The 19,456-nt window shown below is 35.7% G+C and overlaps 1 protein-coding gene across 8 annotated transcripts in view; it reads right to left on the bottom strand.

Moving 5' to 3' along the window:
• arhgap29b (Rho GTPase activating protein 29b) overlaps positions 1-19,456 on the bottom strand; it is a 69,750-nt gene that overhangs the window by 32,903 nt on the left and 17,391 nt on the right. For 4 of the 8 annotated variants that reach the window (XM_005163312.6, XM_005163314.6, XM_073913406.1 and 1 more), the window contains exons 3-4: positions 10,856-10,999; positions 1,503-1,599 (exon numbers count right to left, since the gene is read on the bottom strand). In XM_005163312.6, the coding sequence (XP_005163369.1) occupies positions 1,503-1,599; positions 10,856-10,999 (241 nt within the window). Of the gene's footprint in view, positions 1-1,502; positions 1,600-2,214; positions 2,566-10,855; positions 11,000-19,456 lie in introns of those variants that run through there. The other 4 variants (XM_005163315.6, XM_073913409.1, XM_073913410.1 and 1 more) reach the window with 1 other exon arrangement.

The following is a 19,456-nucleotide window of genomic DNA, read 5'->3' as shown; positions in this document are numbered from 1 at the left end:
CACAATGTTTTTAGTTTTTTAAATTAGAGGAAGGGTCTTGATGGAATCTAAAGACAAGTGGTCACATTGGATGTATCCGAACAAATGTTAATACCAGATTTTAGGGCTGCACGATACTGGAAAAAAACTGACAATACAAAAATTAGTTTTTTGCTATATTGCAATATGAACACAATTCTACCAGATGAATTGATTAGCTTGATTTGGAAATAATTCATACATTAATATTGAGGATGATTTTGTAGGAGAGTGTATCCGCATAATATACAATAGACAAACACTATAGAGCCAAAACACAGATTAATAAAACAAAGATTTCTGGGCAATCTAATAGTTTTGAGGTATAAACTGAATAAACAAATGTAAAATTACACCATACCCCTGACGTCTAAATAATTAAATAAATACAATTAATCTTTGTTAAAGCTTCAAACCTTTGTAAAATTCTCACAGTCACGGGTCCTAAAACACATGCAAATGATAAACTTTGTCTTTGTTAAACTTTCCAATGATTCTACAAATGTAATTCTGCTGAAATCATAATCCTGACTCGACACTGACTTTTGCAAATGTGCATATTGGGATATCAATGCTAAAATATTATACTGTGCATCCCTACCAGATGGTATTAACTGTTTTGATTGGATCACTGAAAATGGCAGGTGAAAACGGGGAGAAATATGGTAAGCAGTGCCCAAAATCTTAAGTTTAAAAGAGTTTCTATGCCAATAAAAGACACGATTAAACCTGTTTATCACATAAAGCATCTGTTACTCTTCAGAATTTGGAGTTAGAACTGCTCAACTTATTTAATTACTTTTATAATAAATGTATTAACTTTGTCAGTTGTGTGCACAGTCAAAGGAGGAACAGAAATCCTTCAGATCATTCAGATTAGCTCACTCAAAAATGTTGTCATTAATTAATCACCTTCATGACTCACCCTCATTCCAAACCCCTAAAACCTTTGTTCATCTTCTAAACCCAAATGAATATATTTGAGCTAAAATCCGAGTCATTGTTTTTTTAAGGGGGTTGTGCACAAAAGTAATATTGTTGCTTCATAATATTATGTTTGTAATATTAAGACATATGGAATGTTTTCACAATGTTTTTGGTACCCTTCTGGAATGTTGCCGTCAATGGAGGATGAGGGAGCTCTCGGATTTCATCAAATGTATCTTACTTTGTAAAACGTCTTTGAAGATTGGAGAGACTTGAGATGTGTAATTGATAATAGAGTTTTCATTTTTCATTTAACTAACCCTAATAAATATCTTATGGGTTTGAAAGGACATGACAACAGACTTTTTTTTTTAATGTTTGAGTGAACTAACTCTAATGCTGCAACATGGCAACATTTCATCAGTAGTTAGACAGTAAAGGATACACAGCTTACATGTGCTGTTAAATCAAGCCATAGAAACTGAAAGTAACTGCAAAGAAAGAGGGAGCCTTTAAAGTACACAGTTGATTTCAAATGACAGTGATACAATACTCACACATTGCCAAAGGTGAATGCCAAAGTGTCAATCGACGTGTGTATCTCGCCAAATATTGTGCTTTTATTTTCGTTATTAACTTCCTTGAAGTTCACGCCTGTGGGAAGTGATAAACCACCATGAGAAGTGCAGCCAAAAGCCATCAAAAGCACAAATCTTATTAGATGACGATGATGATGAGCAATGGGGCGTAAACACAGATCTCAATGCATCTGTGGAAATATAAATCAATCAACAGCTAGAAAGCTCAGCATAGATATTAAGAACAGACAAGTGATACAACACATACATATAATCCATTCATTCATTAATATGCAGACTTGTTCTCCACAAAATAGCACACAAAGAAAAGGAACTTCTACAGTTTCTTCCTTATTTAAATGCTGCTTTGTACTCAGGATGTGCTTCTCTAGAGTACAAAACAAACGCTGAACAGTTTGCATGTAAATAAATCACAGGTTGCTTTACTTCCTAAGCCGAATTCATTGTTTTGAGAAAACGATGACCAGCAAGTTCCATGTTTTTAGCAGCCAGAAAGAAAGTGGACATCTTAATAAATCTTCATTTTAAAACTCAGATTTGCACAACCTTACAGCGGCTATGAAACTTGAATACACCAAGAGCTTCCTGTCTGCTAGCTGCGTCTCTCCTTTACAGGAAACACTGACAAAACATTCAAAAAGCCGTTCGAACAACTTTCACCGCAACTTACCAACTCCTTTGACTTGCACTTGCAGTGATATCCAAGCTCGATAAGGTAAGGCACAGATTGATGATAGTCAAAACTCCCCTACAATTTCAGGAACTAACAGCGCAGCCTAGTTTGCAATGATTCAATGGAGCTTGACTTCCACTTTTTTCCCTGAAATACAAGAAAAAGTGACGAGGCCACAAAAAGCAACATCTTCAGCTATAGTTTCCAGTTCCGCATGGACTTCTTTTTTTCTTTTGGTTGGTTGGATGTCACGCAAAATGCTCCGACTGACTCAACTGACATCCATACTGTTACGAGCTGGTGCTGAAAAAGAGGTGCGTGGCTCCTGGTGCATGTCTCTCTGCTTCTGAATTCAGCCGTGCGACTCAATCGCCCCTGCAATGGAACGCTGACTTCTTCCTCAGGACATCCTGCAGCTCCACAACAATGCTTCCACTTCTGCCCCCTTCACAGCTCAGATACGGGAATGGCTACTTTTGGAAAGCAGGTTCTCTCAATAAAAACAAAAAAAAACCTTGAAAGCATGTTCTGCGTCGTTGTGAAGAATTCGGCAACGAAAATGCATCAAATATATGGTCGTTTTGAATTTTTTTTTTTCAAATCAGCGTACAAGTACCTTGTAAACAGTTTCTAAAGATTTTATTACAGAATTATGGTATTATCATGATACTGACCTAAGCTGCAAAAAGAGTTACTTTAAAAGGAATGAATGATAGTGCTTTATTGTAGATAAATACTCAGCGTAAACAAATGTATCAACCAAATAAATGTAATGTGTGTATTCATAGAGCACATTTAAATGTGTATGGCTATACACCCAAAGAGCTTCACAATCATGAGTTGGGTCTCACCACACCACCACCAGTATGCAGCATCCACTTGGATGACGTGACAGCAGCCAAAGGACAATGGCACCAGTGCGCTCACCACACACTAGCTATTGGTGGAGTGGAAAGACAGTGATAGAGGCAAATCGGTGAATAGGGATGATTGGTAGGCCATGATGGAGAGAATTTGACCAGGATGCCTGGGTCACACCCCTTCTTTTTACGAGAAGTACATGGGATTTTTTTTTTATACTATATTTTTATTTATTTTTTAAGGAAAAAATACAAATAATATATTTAAAATAAAATAAAATAAAATAAAATAAAATAAAATAAAATAAAATAAAATAAAATAAAATAAAATAAAATAAAATAAAATAAAATAATAAAACACCGGAACTTAAATGAAGAGTTGACTGGTCACATATTTCCTTACAGGTCACATTAACAAATACATAAAGAAATCAGATTACACTGTGTAAAGGTATAAGTACAATCAATTTCTTCCAATATTGCAGGTATTTGTCCATTTGTCGTTTTTAAGGAAAAAGTCATCCTCTCCATATTTTGAACATTAGATATGATATCCAACCATCCAGATTTTGTAGGGGGTTCCAGTTGTAGCCACTTTCAAGTCACAGTTTTCTTACTCGTACCATGGGATTTTTAATGACCACAGAGAGACAGGACCTCAATTTCACGTCTCATCCAAAAGTGCAAGTTAAACTGCATAATGAATTATAAAGTTTACAAAATAATGAAATCCCATCATTAGTAAATATCAGTTAATGGATTCAAATCATTATTACAGCTACTATTTTAATGGTAAATAAAAAAAAAACTGAATTATATTAGTTGATAGTAGTGTTGGGGTAACACATTACATGTATGTCATAATATTACTTTTCGAAGTAACGAGTAAAGTAGTGCATTAAATTTAAAAATTAAGTAGTAATATTAGAGTTACTTTTTTAAAAAAAAATGTAATATGAGTTTTTTTTTAATTATTAATTAGCTTTTAAAATATAAATTGCTTAATTAAAATGAACAAAATGAACATGTTGAATCACACACTTAATGAGATAATGCTCTTGCTCTCCTGTGGTAACAGACACACTGTAAAAAATGAGGAGTAGGGTTAACTTTGCCATGTAAAAGACTAACTATATCTACTAGTAGAAATATTTAGTTTACTCTGAAATTCCACTTAAATTTCATTTACTTTTTTTTTTTGTAAAATTTACTAAACTAGTACATTTTTATATATTATAATTTATTGAGTCCTGGTTATCTTTTTTAGTTATCTTGAGTGAACTTTGCTTTAAATTGTTAAATAAAATATTATTTAAACCATGATGGCAGAGCCTTACATTTCTGCACTGAAAGTATTCTTATTATTCTGGACGCATCGAAGAAAAGTAGACAGTGATTTTATGTAACTTATAAGACAAAAAGTACAAAAGTTGCATTAATCATTCATTAAACTTTCATTAATCTGTACATAAGACATGTATAGCCATCAGGAGGTTCCTCAAAGATACCAATACCCTAATTTATTAATATTATTTTTTTATGTGTGTTTTTTTTTTAAGTAAATATAGATATAGGTTATACAGTGTGTTGATAATTGCAGAGCTCCTCTATTAACAAAAAGAGAAAAAAACCCTGCAAGTTCTGAAATAAATCCATAGATCTGTAAACTAGATATCGCATGCAGACCCTCAGCAAGCTCAGTACCCCCGCCACATTTATACAGTGCTCCGAGGACAAAAGTCATTCAAACCCACTTGGTGAAACCAAAGCGAATCTGAAGATGTTGGAGTTTGCGCTCTATACACACTGTAAAAAATGCAGCGTGTCACACAATTCATTCATGTTGTCCCAACACAAACTAAGTTAACATAACACATTTAACAAATTTATATGGATTGAACAATAAAAAGTTAGGTTGTCCCAATGAAATCTCAAGAATTGTGTTGTTTCAGCTCATTTTAAAACAGTAGTTTGAACGAGCAAAAAATATATTTTTTGAGTGCAGATGTAGTTAAAAGCATACGAAGAAAACAAAGCATAAAGGCAGAAGATTTCATAGGTAATATTTCGTTATTTTTATGATTTTTTATGCTACAAACTTTTGTGCTCAACAACACTATACGATGCTATTGCACTGACTATAAGACAAAGTAGCAAACTTGCACCAAATTCTAGGCTTAATGCTTGTTTTATTGAATAAAAGCATACAATTAAAATTAAATACGAAAACAAGACGTTGCGCTGCCAGAAACGTGTATTATTGTCAGCTAAGTGAAGTAACAGCTAGTTTTTAAAATAATTTATAAGGGTGCCTGATAACATAACAGTGCCTGAGCCTCAATATGCATACTTTCCACCTTAAATTATTGAATAATACAAATGTTATATACCATTTAGATCAGAAAGGTGGATATGCACATTGAGACGCAGGGATATCAGTGGTTCACACAAGTCGGTAATAATGGAACTTCATTCACAAACAAATTACTCCCTCCGTGAAAGCATGAGAGGGGGTGTGTTTCAGAATATGGATTAAATCAAATTAACCAGGAAGAAGGATAAAACTTTCTATGCACAAAAACACATGCTGTTTGTCAGCAACGCCTGTGCGATCACTTATCCATCAATATAGAACTGTGATGTAAAATGATAATTTTCGTAATTAAAAAAAAATTGTATACTGACCCCCGAACATTCACCGAATTTCTGCCATAAAACTATATGCGTCGCGTTTTTGAAGACCCTCTTCCACCCCAGCTCCACCTGTGTTCTGCTACGAAGGTTACATATTTTATGTTTGCAGCAGCAGCAGAAGTGTGTTATATTCTCAGTCGGCATGCCTGTGTCTATACTGGCAGTAGCTGGTATTGGTTCTTGCTCTGCTATAATAATCGAAGTAGCAACAGCAGCAGCGTAGCAGATCTATACCGTCAAGACCAAATCTACCAACATTGCCGTATAAATATTCATTACCATACTAAATCCCGAAAGTCATGACAGAAAGAGAAAAACGTTTATATATCTAGGGCTCCGGGTTGCCAGTGCTCCACTGCACCTTGGTCCCACATTCATTACGAAGGAGCACTACCCTGTACTAAAATGTCAGCAGTATTGACGCATTCCTTCCAATAGACAGCAACAGCGTAGGCGACATCTAATGTAAATATCTATGAAAGAGATCAAGCCTCAGTCTGGTAAGAAAAACTAACGCAAAAGCAACTTAAAAGCAATGTAAACCATTACTTACCATAAAGAGTAACAAAGTAATGTAGTTAGTTACTTTTTGGGAGCATGCATTACTTTCAAAAGTAACTTTCCTCAACACTGCTTATTAGGCATCAACAATAAGACTACCACAGAATTTCCATTCAGTATTTCAGCATTTAATAGACTACATTAGTGTGATTAACTAACTATTAAGCTTTACTTTTAATACATAAATAAATTGAAGTCTAAAAGAATTTGGTGCTGGTAATGAAAATCCATGTCAATGTTCTTATAAAAGCACTCTAAAATGTATATAATAAATAATTATTTGAGGTATTTTGAAGTGCCGATGATATCAATATTGTGCTTTTTCATTATCATGAAATATTAAATTCTGGAATATTGGCATAGGTCCACAAACAACTATGATTCGTCCCATATATTGGTGGCTTTAAAAAAAACACATGCAGAGTTTGTCAGGTGCAATGAGTCAAAAGATAGGATAAAATACCTGAGATAACAGAGTCTCATCCAGATCAGAAGCAAAGATAATAATACCTCGAGTCGGATGCCACTGACTCGCTCTAGACGTAGGCGGGGGAAGAAAGAATTTCAATAACTTGAGACACTTGACACTTTTATTGCTGCGCCCCTGAGAGATTCCTCAGCAAACTATGCAGCATTTTTCAATGTGACAGAGGAGGGGAGAAATGTGAATCTGATTTCCTGATGTTCACCGCATTCTATCAAAAGAAAGACAGACGGCTGACATGGTTGCAGGGTGTTAAAATGGACGCGCATGGTGGAATGTCAGCCTTGCAGGTAACTTGAGGCAGGCATCTGAGGCGACTGGCCTTTCTACTCCACTTCCCCATTGAAAAAAGGCCTCGAGCGTGTCAGAAAAGACACAACCCACATTATCTTCCACTGTTAAGCTCTTCAGACTTTCCTTTGACAGAAACAATGAAGAATCTGGCCCAGTGCAGGACACATGGGAGCTCAAGAGCGGTCACTGGCCCTCTAGTGGCAAAAGATGATACTCTAGTGACCACTTGAAACTTTTGAAAAAAGCACAAATAGCGTGGATACCCAAAAAGAAACACTTTCAGTATGTCAGTTAAGAGCAGAAGTCATCTGTTCCTGTTTTAAGTCTGCAAATCTGGCTGATGGACACTGATGTGGATATTTCTGTGCTTGAGCCAGACAAATGAGCATGATATTTTAGACCGGCAGTGGGTGGTATGAGCTGAATTAATATCATGCTATGAGTATTATACAGCCATGTAGAAATATTGATTTGTTTTAAATCTTTAGTGTTTAAACGTGTAAAGAATTTGAACTTTTTTTCTGTTGTTGTTTTCAAACTTGATGGGTACAAAAAAAAGGAATATTAAAAACAAATGGATAATACATCTGCTGTCAGAATAAAAACAACTGCTTCGCATTATAAAACCCTTGAGATAAAAAATTATGGATTTATGTAACCGACTGCTTTTGAAGAGGTGGAGAAATAATACTTAATAGATTAAAGGGACAGTTCACACAAAAGTTAAAAAAAAGACAAGAATTTTTTTGAGCAGAACACAAATTTGTAGTCATTGAACAAATTGTAAAAAAAAAAAAAAAAAGGTCTGTTTCTTAGAGAGTTTAAATGTTTTACTTCATAAGATGCATCCCGCAATGTATCCTCAGAAGTCATGGGTATGAATGTTGTTTTGCCTTTATATGATTGTTACGTGTTAAAGTGGGGGCACTCTTTCAGTGCTTGTTCAAACTACTTATTCAAAATGAGCTTGATCAACACAATTTTTGAGGTATTTTTGATAACTGTTTTTGTTGTTGTTTTATATTCAATCCAATTGAATTTGTAAAAACAATTAAATTAACTTAATCGATTTATGTTGGAACAACATGAAGGAATTGTGTGGAACCCAGCATTTTTTACAGTGTTGAGTTTCTTTTTTTATCAATCTCAAAGCATTGCTGGGTCAGCTAACATTTTAATGTTATTAAATAGCCCCTATTATGTAATTAAGAAGTCGTATTTTGGATTTTGGGGTCTCCAAAAGCAGGCCGATATGCATGCGAGGTCAAAAACACGTTCATTGTCGTATAATATGCATTTATTTTTACATAATTATCCAATTGACTCCCATTTGATTTATTTAGCTATTCATTTGTTTCCAAAGCCCTCCTTAGTCAGACATCCCAAGTCTCCCAGAAGTTCAGGGAGTCTCCTGAAAATGCATGGAGACTCCCGGATGCCCGCAAACGAATGATAATCTCCCGGAAATAGTGCGTCTCCTTAAATAGTCTCCAACGCATCCCTCCCAGCTCTTCAGGTACGTCAGGCGCAACTCAACCCCACTCGCTCTTCAGCACGCAACTCACACCCACCACTCTACAAGTACGTTGCACACAACTCACCCCCACCACTCTTCAGGTGTATCGCACACAAAAATGTCTCTACCATAATCTATGCAAAAGTTATTGTATTCCAACTAATGAGAGGTGCTATACAAGCCACAGGGACCGATCATTGTTTTCATATTTCACTATTCTTTTGTTTGATCAAACATAATTCACTGTGTTTGGACCATGTCAGACATATAAAAGGATTACTTATGCACATCACCTCAAAAACGGAGAAATGGCCCTGAAGCGAACAGCATAAGGTAAGAGATGACAGCTGTCTGTGCTACCTGGGGTTGCTCAGTGATCATAAATGTATTGTTTTCACTTCTGCGCCATGGAAACAACATGATTCATTCGGCAACTGTTTGATATGTGAATATAATTCGGTAAAAAGAATGCTTGAACCGTATGAGCACCGGCAAGAGCTTTCATTTGAGCAATAACTTGTACATGTGTCATATGAAAAATATAATAATGAACATTTTGGGTATCCAAAATACTGTGTATTTAAGTGTAAATAACTTTTGTACAGTACAATAAAAAGTGATGCATATGTGCATAAAATATAGATTCTACACTTTCAAACGAAACCACCTAGGGGGGCTGGTGTAATGCCAGCCCTTTAAATCTTAAAGCGAAAGTTGATGATGTCACAGACTTTCATTGACTTTCGCTTTAAGATTGAAAGGGCTAGCATTGCACCAGACCCCTGTAAGTGGTTTTGGGCATTTTTAGATTTAAACCACAGCTGGATATTTTTATTACCTTACTGTACGTCATTGTACATTGTACTGTACTTTAAAATAATATATTTTTTTTTTTTATGAAGAAGAAAGTGACCTATATCTTAAATGACCTTAATGATCTTAACTGAGTGTGGGTAAATTTACAGCAAATGTTAAATTTTGGTGATCTTTCCCTTTAAGTGCATTTTATGCCAACTGTTATATAATGTCTCATTGTTTTTGGTGATTGCAGCAACTGCTGAGGTATTACTGGTATTTGGACCACAAGTGTCCAAAATGTGCAGCTTGATCACATATCTTGGTTTTTGTTCTTTTCAGTGGTGATATTCATGCCAGATGGGAAATTTAAAGAGCTGTGCAGACGTTATGGTTTTTGTACAGAACTTTGAGTAACACTGTACTTGAAAGAGTTGTTAATAAGACTGACATGACGCCTTAATAATCGTAATATGAAACATACAGTATGTCATAAAGAGATTTTTTCATGCTTTTGACAGCAGCTGAAGGGGTTGTCCTTTAAATAAATCGAAATGCATACCATTACAATCAGTCTTTTTCTTTGTAATGACAACTTGACATTACAACATATCTTTTTATAAATCTCTCATAAACATTATTGTAATGAGACCATTATAATTGTGCTGCCGATATTTTTCTGATCACATTTATAGTAGATTAAACTGAATTTATCATTAAAAGAGTCAAATCTCTTTTGAGCTGCTTGATTGTATAAACTGTCATTTTTCATCATATTGTTTCAATATAATCGACTGACAGTTGACAAGCAATAAAAGAAAAGATGGCAATAAAAAAAGGCAGAGACAAATCATAACAATAGTCAAAACACGGAAAACGATATGACGAAAAAACAACATGACAAAAAAATACTGTAAAAAACATTACATTTTAATTAATAAAACTGATAAAAAATCCTTGACATTCCATAACTTGGAAATAAATATATAACATTTCCTGACTTCCAATGTCTGGAATTAAACTTAAAATTTCACGATATTCCAGAACTTTCATAACCCACAGGAACCCTGAAAACTGTAGTTGAGGTCAAGAAAGACTTTAATGACATAAATAAAAACATAAAATGCACAACACAGTTTTAATGGCCTCATGACAATCATGTTTATGACAGATATATCACACGTTATGTTGTCTTGATAATGTCAGGACAAAGACAGATTGTTGTATTACTTCAAGCTGCCATGAAGACATCTAAAACAATGTCACCTTAAAATAACATAACTGAGCAAATGACAGTTGTCTCATTTATATTCATGACGTGTCAACGCCCCTTTAAGTACAGTGTTAACAAACTTTGTTCTAGCAATGTGACTGAAAACTGTAAATGCAAGAGCAATGCAAGAAATTTTCTTAAAAGAGAGGATGAATGCTCACCTTTGACTTTAGCAATAACAGTCCCCGCGGCACCAAGGATTTCGGATGAGTTCAGTGCCTGGTGTTTGCCAATGACGGCCTTCAACACGTGGACCAACTCCCCAAGACGCTCATTCACCACGTGCTGCGAGCACTCTTGACTTTCTGTGGATGAAAAAACACACAGTCAGAGACCACAATCTCATCAGCTCAACTTCCTCATATTTTAGGGGGGATGCACAACTTTAAAACCATAAGGGAGAAACAGCAAAAGTAAAATCTGTTGTGAAGTCAGTTTAAATACACCCCTGTAAACTTCCCCGAATTGCACATGATAAAAAAGTCATCGGAACATCTTAACGATTCTTTTGTTTTCGTTTCGTTTGGAGGCATGTGACAGTACAAGCTAAGAGACTAAGAGATTAAGTGCAGTGGTGTGGCTGAGATGCAGATGATGTTCCGTGTATTCGAGAGACGGTGGATGTTAAGATAAGAAAACAAGTGTGAGACAGACATGACAACAGCTCTGCAGACCGATCTAGACGTGTAATAACAGATTTTATTTTTATTACCGTCCCAGTGTTATTGCAATCACGATAAATGAGTTCGGAGAGATTCAACTTGCTTCTCTCCTTTTGTTTGAAATATCAGAAAAGTTTAGGTCAAGATTGCTTTGGTGAAGAAAACAGATACTTCTATTACTTTGAGATGCGAAGAAATCAAGAGTGACACCAAAGCCATTCTGAATTCACATTCAGTTGAAGACAAAATTATTAGCTGTCCTATAAAATTAATTATTTTTGATGTTTAACAGAGCAAGGTTATTTTTTGCTATTATATTTTTCTTTTGGAGAAAGTGTCATTTATTTTATTTAAACTTAAAAATTCGTTCAACTAAAATCTTTTATTTTATTTTTTTTGTTTGTTTTCATTTTTTTAATTAAAACAAAGCACTGTTGTCCAATGACTTGTCTAATTAACCAATCTTGCCTACACCGTAAAAAAAAAAAATGCTGTAAAATTCACAGTATTACTGGCAATTTTGGTTGCCAGAAATACTGTGGAATTTACAACAAGTGCACTGTAAATCAACAATTACAATAGTGCTGTGGTTTTACAGCACAATTACTATTATTAATTTACAGTGCACTTGAAAATGTTACAGTATTACTGTCAATTTGTACAGTATTACTGGCAGTATTTACATGCACAGTTAACAATTGCAGTTGTGCTGTAATACTGTAAATTTTACAGCAATTTTTACAGTGATCTTACAGCTCTGCACAAGAAGTTTGGCAAGAGAAGAAATGGTCGTACCCAGCCCGGTTTTTCTCATGGTTTTTTTCTTTTACTTCCGTCCATTGGTGAAGTTCGTTTCTCACCACTGTCGCCACTGCCTTGCATGGTTTGGATGGATTTGCTCTTTAGTGTTTGGACTTTCAGCAGTGAAATTTAAACCACGCTGAATTGAACTAAACTAAACTTCAACTCTGAAAACTGGCCAGACACCGTTTCAGTTTACTAGAACGTCTATATTAATCTGCTTTGACAAATTTACATTGTAAACGTGCTATAGAAATAAAAGATGAATTAAGTTGAATTAACCTAGTTTAGTCTTTCAATTGCACTTTAAACTCTACTAGTATCTGGCACAATAAATAAAATTAAAAGTAAAACATTGGTCCTTGGTGCTGGGGGAAATGGAAAAGATCATGCCATTGTATTTTGACCCAGTTTTATTGATTTTGGGTATATCTAATGGACACATTTTTTCATCTGCTAATAAGAAATTGTATAATATATTGACCTTTGCTGCCAGAAAAAAAATATTTTATTTAATTGGGTTAGTGATAATCTCCATCACTTAAAGGTTGGCACAAGATCATTTTTGAGTTGATTCCACTGGAACATCTTACCCATGTTTTACACAAAAAAACAGAACATGTTTTCAAAGTTTGGACTTCATATTTGGACTAATTGGAACCTGGTCTTTGCCCTATTATGCCCTAAGGAATATTGTAACTATTGTTATCTGAAAAACTAGCAATGTTATTATCCTTTTTTCCTGATCTGTTTAATGTGGGGTAGTGCTCTTTTATATGTAATGCGAGCTTTTTATTTTTGTTTTGTTTTGTTTTCTCTCTACATTGTGCTATGTTGTTAATATTTTTGATGTTGTTGTTGCTGTGTGTGTATCTTTTGAAGATGTTTTGTAATGTCTGTATTGTAGTGAAAATCCAATACACAGAATTATTAAAAAAAAAAAAAAAGTAAAACATTAGGTTCTTTCATCAGGGCAAATATTACAAAATTTAGTTATTCAAAATTAGATATTATGCTTAAAACATGATGGAAAACTGTCTTCCATTAAAGAGCACTTTTTTATATTTTAAATATTTGAAAAAGAATAAAAAGAAAAGCTAATAATTTTACCTTTAACTCTATGTGTCAAACTCTCTATTCATCACAGAGTGGTATCAGTCAAAATATTAGCCACTTTTTAACATTCATAAAAAGACAAAATATTTTGATAACCCAAAACAATCTACTACAAAACTCAGTGTTACTATCATAATAGTGACTTACATTTTAATTGTATTAAAACCATAACCTACATTTCAAATATTTTACAAAATTAATGGTTTACTGTAGTTTTGATGTAATAAATGAAATCTTCACACTTTTGAATAGGAGTCTGTTGTGAATGCAGAGTCCAGTGGTGAAGCTAACTAAATGTTTTTGGGAAGTAGCAATCAAATGTGTCTTCCTCTGTTGCTACTAACTTCCATATTTCTAAAACAAGCAGAAGTGCGTACACAACCCTAAAGCTAAATGTAAATCCCCTTTAAACATTAATCTCACAAAAGCCTTGTCATTGCAGAACAACTAATAATAACTTAAGTTCTAGTTGATTATTCGATATCAGAAGTGTCTTATATGAAAGGCCTCTAGATTACGTTTTTTTCCCCAAAATAAAATATGATCATGACTTGGTTTTTAATTATGACGGTAAGGTCTGACTTTGCTTAGACAAAAGTCTTGTCACTTAACAGAAATAATATAAAGTATAGAATATAAAATCATGGTGCAGTTGAAAAAGGATTAATATTGTGTATGACTCCCATGAGCTTGGAGGACTGCATCCATATATCTCTGCAATGACTCAAATAACTTATTAATAAAGTCATCTGGAATGACAAAGAAAGTGTTCTTGCAGGACTTCTAGAGATTCTTTGGATTCATCTTCAATGCCTCCTCCTTTAGCTTACCCGAGACACACTCAATAATGTTCATGACTGGTGACCATGCTGGCCAATTCTGGAGCACATTGACCTCCTTTGCTTTCAGGAACTTTGATGTGAGGCTGAAGTATGAGAAGGAGCACTATCCTGCTGAAGAATTTGCCCTTTACTGTGGTTTGTAATGCAATGAGCAGCACAAACGTCTTGATACCTCAGGCTGTTGATGTTGCCATCCACTCTGCAGATCTCTCACATGTCCGCATACTGAATGTAATGGCTGATTTCTGTGAGAACCTTGGGTTCATGCATACTCTTATAGGTCTTCTGCAGTATTTGTGATGATTGGGATGCAGTTAAACAGATGATTCATCAGAAAAAATCTACCTTCTGTCATTTTTCCAAATGATCAATTAGACGCCAAGTTATTATTTGTTGCTCTTAACTGGGATCAACGACAAGACTTTTATCAGGAAGTGTATATGTGAATCAGACATTTGCAGGGTGAGAACAAATGCAGGGTGAGAACTGCTTTTATCCAGTGTAATTGTTTGAAAAAAGTGGGCTTTTCATACCAAAATGGAGGCAGATTAAATGTTGGCTGTAGCACTGCCTAAAAAAGCTGTTTATCTTTTAACAAATAGCATGATAACAAATGATTAAACATTAGAATCACTTGCAGCCAAAGTAAAGGTCATCTTTTGATTAAATATTTTAAATTTGATGTTTACTTTAAAAGACCACCATGTTTTCTATACTTAAATGACAAAGAACTTTCGCAGACTATTATTTGAAAAAAAGTTGAAATATGTATAACTGTTTGGCATCCAAGCAAACACCAAAAAAATATTAATTTGAAACATAATCAAGATTCATAATATTATTACAAAAGCTTTAAATGTTTAGACTGAACGAACAGGCATTGATGTTAAAAATGTTTGTTTACACCATGAATCCATCAAATGAACACCACAGTCCTCGTTGTTTGCGTCAGTATGTAGTGGACGGTCGTTCGGCTGTGTGCAGCGGAAGACTTCATATCTAGCTGAATGTTGGAGTTTTGATAGCAGGAGCATCTGTTTTTCATCATCTCTGTGCAGATGTACATCATGCCACAGAGATGAGACAGGATTTTTATGAGTGCACAGTTACAATGTGGAAGGTATGTGCGAGTAAAAAAGGGGAAGAAAAAAATAAGAAGCTCAACTGTTCTGAGAGGTCAGCATCTTCAGTTTATCATTCTGTATTTAACACATGGAAATCATACATGAACATCGAGATCAGGAAAACAAAGTTGAGATCTTCAGAGTAGATCCAAAATGCTAAGTAATGGATTGTTGTTAAACGGCTGTTAATCTCTATCATCTTCTGTTTCTCCAAGTCAATTCCACGAATGTGCCATGCATATTTATTACCATGCAATGACCATCCATCCCACGGCTTTAAGACTCAAATCAGTCACTTTTATTTATGTTTAAGTCAAAGTTAGGACCAAGTGGAAAGTGAAGAATTTTGCAGCATTAATTTTGTGGGAACATTTCTGAAACTCTTTAGAAATAAAGTGTCAGAATGAAGTGTCTGTAAACAAACATAAAAAATGAGTAAATGATGGGACAGAGTGCTGCGTTGGGAACGCAATACAATTTGTCTTTAAATTTGATATTCATGTCCATTTTTTGTATATTTAATTAATGTTAAGTGGTTAATGGTAAATACAGATGGGTTCTGAAACACATTTTTTGGGGGGATTTTGCTATTTTATCTACTTAAAAATCATTTAGTTAGTACCTAAACCCTCTCTGCTTACTGGCCTTACTAAGAATGACAAAATCAATTGGTTCGATGAAGTGTCAGGACTTGGTTTAGTAATAGACCATAACCTGTTATAATGTCTGAAGGTTTTCATTTGTTGTGGTAGCATACTATGGTGAGGGATGTGAGACACATACTTGAATAGCATGGTATGGTGAGAGAGGTGAGACGCATGCGAGAGTAGTAAACATGTCTCAACTATTTTAAAAACCAATTGCAAGAACGCAGAGAATGGACTTGCGCTCTTGTGGAGATGGTTCTTGCCAGATTACCTCGGAAGAACAAACTCGGGAGAGTGCAAGAACACAGAACGTGTCCTGTTAAAAATGAGTTGCTGCGTTCTTTCTAGATGGTCACATGACCTTCACTGTGCTTCCCACCTCCTTTATTCAGAATCAGCCGCAATGACTTTTGGGACTTCGAGCAAATTTTTTGTTCAAGCTTGCATTGATGAATCCTTGATATCAAGAACACATTCAAAAACTTTCACACGTCCTCCGTTCTTGCGGTTTTGAGTTTTGGAATTGAACTTGGCAGTCGATGATGACATTACATGACAACACAAGAATGCAAGATCGCTGAAGAACGCATATTGAGAAACAGCCCTACATCTGGGCGCATTTCCTGCTTGTGAGTTTGCTGGGACATTCTTCCACTTACATTAAAGTTACAATTGGACCCAAGATCCCCTACAAACTGTAAATAAATCTCTACCCCTTGTAAGACGCAATGCTAAACATGTCAATATCACTCGATTCATGTTTGATACATTCAAGTAGCAAATTTTCTTTCTGCAACTAAACAATTTGAGGATACAGTACATTGTCAATACATTGTAATATCGAATTGAACCCGAATCGATTTTATGACAATTGAATCAAACCAAACCATGAGGCCAGAGTAGGTTCACACCACTACACCCAACTCTAAAATGCTATATCATGTGTTTCTAAATAACACTAGCAAATCATGAATTAAACGTTGCTATCTGAAATAGTTTGGTTTGAAGGTGAAGATATACAAAAAAAAAAAAAATAATTATGAAACCCACAGTTATTAGTATGGTTTTGCAACTATTAGAAAAGAAATGAAAGCTGCAGTTTCAGTATTACATTATGCCACCTGCTTTTGTGTTCATATGTAAATTGTGCAGGCTTATTACAAACTCATTATTAGATCCAAATACTATAAAAACCCACCTATAAAACATTTAACAAGCCAAAAAAGTGGTAAAAAGTGGACAAAAGAGACAGACTAAACAACAGGTGTAAAGGGGAATGTGCCTCTCAAGTCTGCTTTTGATTCGATCAACCTAAACACATCATAACACCTGGTGTACATAGGACCAAAGTGTGTCAAACAAAAAAAGCTAAGTGAGGATGACGTAAAAAGATACCTGGGAAAAAAAATTGCGCTATTGGTCTTTTCAGCAACAAAGAACTTGCAGATCTTAGGTCCATAGGTGGGGGCAGGACAAAAACTTGCAGGTGGAAGTGGGCAAAACCCCCAATAAGTTCCCAGTGTAGTAAAACAATCCAAGAGAAGACTTTATTGAAAGCCAAATCTTATAATGAAGAAGTAAGACCATTAAAAAAATCACAATGACCTTCCTTTTTCACATTGGTAACCAGGTGCGCTCCTTCAAACTGTCAGGATTAGCAGATTCCAATGCGGTAAGAGGAGACTGTAGCCCCAGGGATATTCAAGAGTGTCCTCTCTGACTTTGAAGTGTCCCTCAAGCAGAAACCCTCCATCAGAAGCCCCCACCCTGGTTGTAGGTCTTCCCCTCTCTGCCCTCCTAATTACTGGTGAAGGGTCAAGTCCCAAGCAGCAAGTCACAGAAGTAAAAGCCTTCTCTAATTATAACTGCTTGTGAGCAGAACATTTTTTTTAATGATTATGGTGCGGTTTCATCTGAGACACACAACGGAAGTGCTGGTTTAATTTTAATAGTGTGGCCTGACATACTGGACAGGCTGATTTGAGTGACAAGGGGCGATCCACACCCCCAAAAGACTGATGGAATGTTGTGTCCACCCAATAGGGGCCCAGCTCACAGGGGACTATGTCATGTGTCAGAGCTGATTGGGGTCCTGGGACGTCTTCATGCCAGCGTAGCAACCCATGCTCTCCAATCCCGCTCTTACTCTGTTATGAATAATGCATCATTCAGGGCCCCCAAACACTTCAGTGCTGTCAAAACAATGGGATTTTTAAAAGTATGCATGAAAACTGCTCAGGGGGAACTGAGGGGCTTTGTTTCGGTGGGGATACCGCCAGAGAGGCACACACGCATTGTTCCGGACGAGCCCCCCATCGATGGCCCTCCGTCCAGGGTCTATTTCAGTCGGAGAGCTCCTGCAGCGAGTCGCTGTCCCTCCCACGCTGAGCTTGCATGCCGGCCCAGCCACGCTTCACGCTCAGTCTCTTCATGTTTCACTTGTGCTCTTCACCCGCCCCTCTGTCTCTGATCAGAACAGTTTAACATAATCTCACCGAACTGACAACAAGACTTGCACTGCTGTGTGAGAACGAAGGACACTAATGACCCTGATTTTCTTGTCTGCATCTCATCCACAAGAAAGTCAACACAGTTTTCTCGTGAACATTAGAGACTGATCTTGTTGCTTACAGGCCTCTGCGAGATATTTTGACAGATGTTCTGAACAACATAAGCTTGTCTCAATAACCAATCCAATTATTGGGAATCTTTAGGGATTCCCGATCTGATCGAATACCAATTCTGAGTCATTATTCGATTTTAAAAATTCTTGAACTACATTTTTTTTAGATGATGACTCAAGGTTTCGATTTGAGATGGAATTTAAACAGCGGATAAGTAGTGCAGCACCATGCTGTGTCTTTAATATTTTAACGTTTGTCCATTCGTGTACAAATTAAGCTAATTCGGGAGCATACTAACATGTGCCTGTCAAGGTTAAATATTTTTCTGTTTCCATCTCGAGGCTACGCAGGCCTGCCCCATCACAAATTAATTTAATTTTAATACAGAATTAATTGTGAACTTTTGAAAGTCAATTTAAAATCACTAGAGAGTCGCGGTGCATTCATTTTTTCTCGCACCCCTACTGAACGCCAATACATGGTGAACATGAGGACCTAAATAAATATGGGTGATGCATAATATATTGCAGATCACGTTTACATTTAATTGAAACTTACAGTAATGTCACCAACCTTTTAGTTGACTGCACCAGCTCATCTACTCTTTAATAAAGTAGTCAGTGAGTTCAGGTAACTCTTGAAACAACAGGTGAAAAAAAGGTAAATTTTCCTGAAAACTACTGACAATTTGGATGATTCTGTCTTAATAAACAAAGCTGCAGCCCTTTTTAATGACGCTGTTACACATTCACAAATAACATTGAAAACATTTAACAAAAATGCTTACATTCTAGAACACAGGTGCCAAAGTTTGTATTAGGACATTTAAGTTTTTTAAAATATCAAAATCAAAATAACCTTAAAGGCTGGTTGATACTTCTTTGTTGAGTTATCGGCGTGACCCACGGCAACTGCCTAGCGTATAGCCATGTATTTATACTTTTGC

Source organism: Danio rerio, chromosome 2 (genome assembly GCF_049306965.1).
Source record: "Danio rerio strain Tuebingen ecotype United States chromosome 2, GRCz12tu, whole genome shotgun sequence".
In the NCBI taxonomy this organism is placed as follows: domain Eukaryota; kingdom Metazoa; phylum Chordata; class Actinopteri; order Cypriniformes; family Danionidae; genus Danio; species Danio rerio.
Note: the sequence above shows the minus strand (reverse complement) of the source record. Positions and strands in the feature narration are given on the sequence as shown.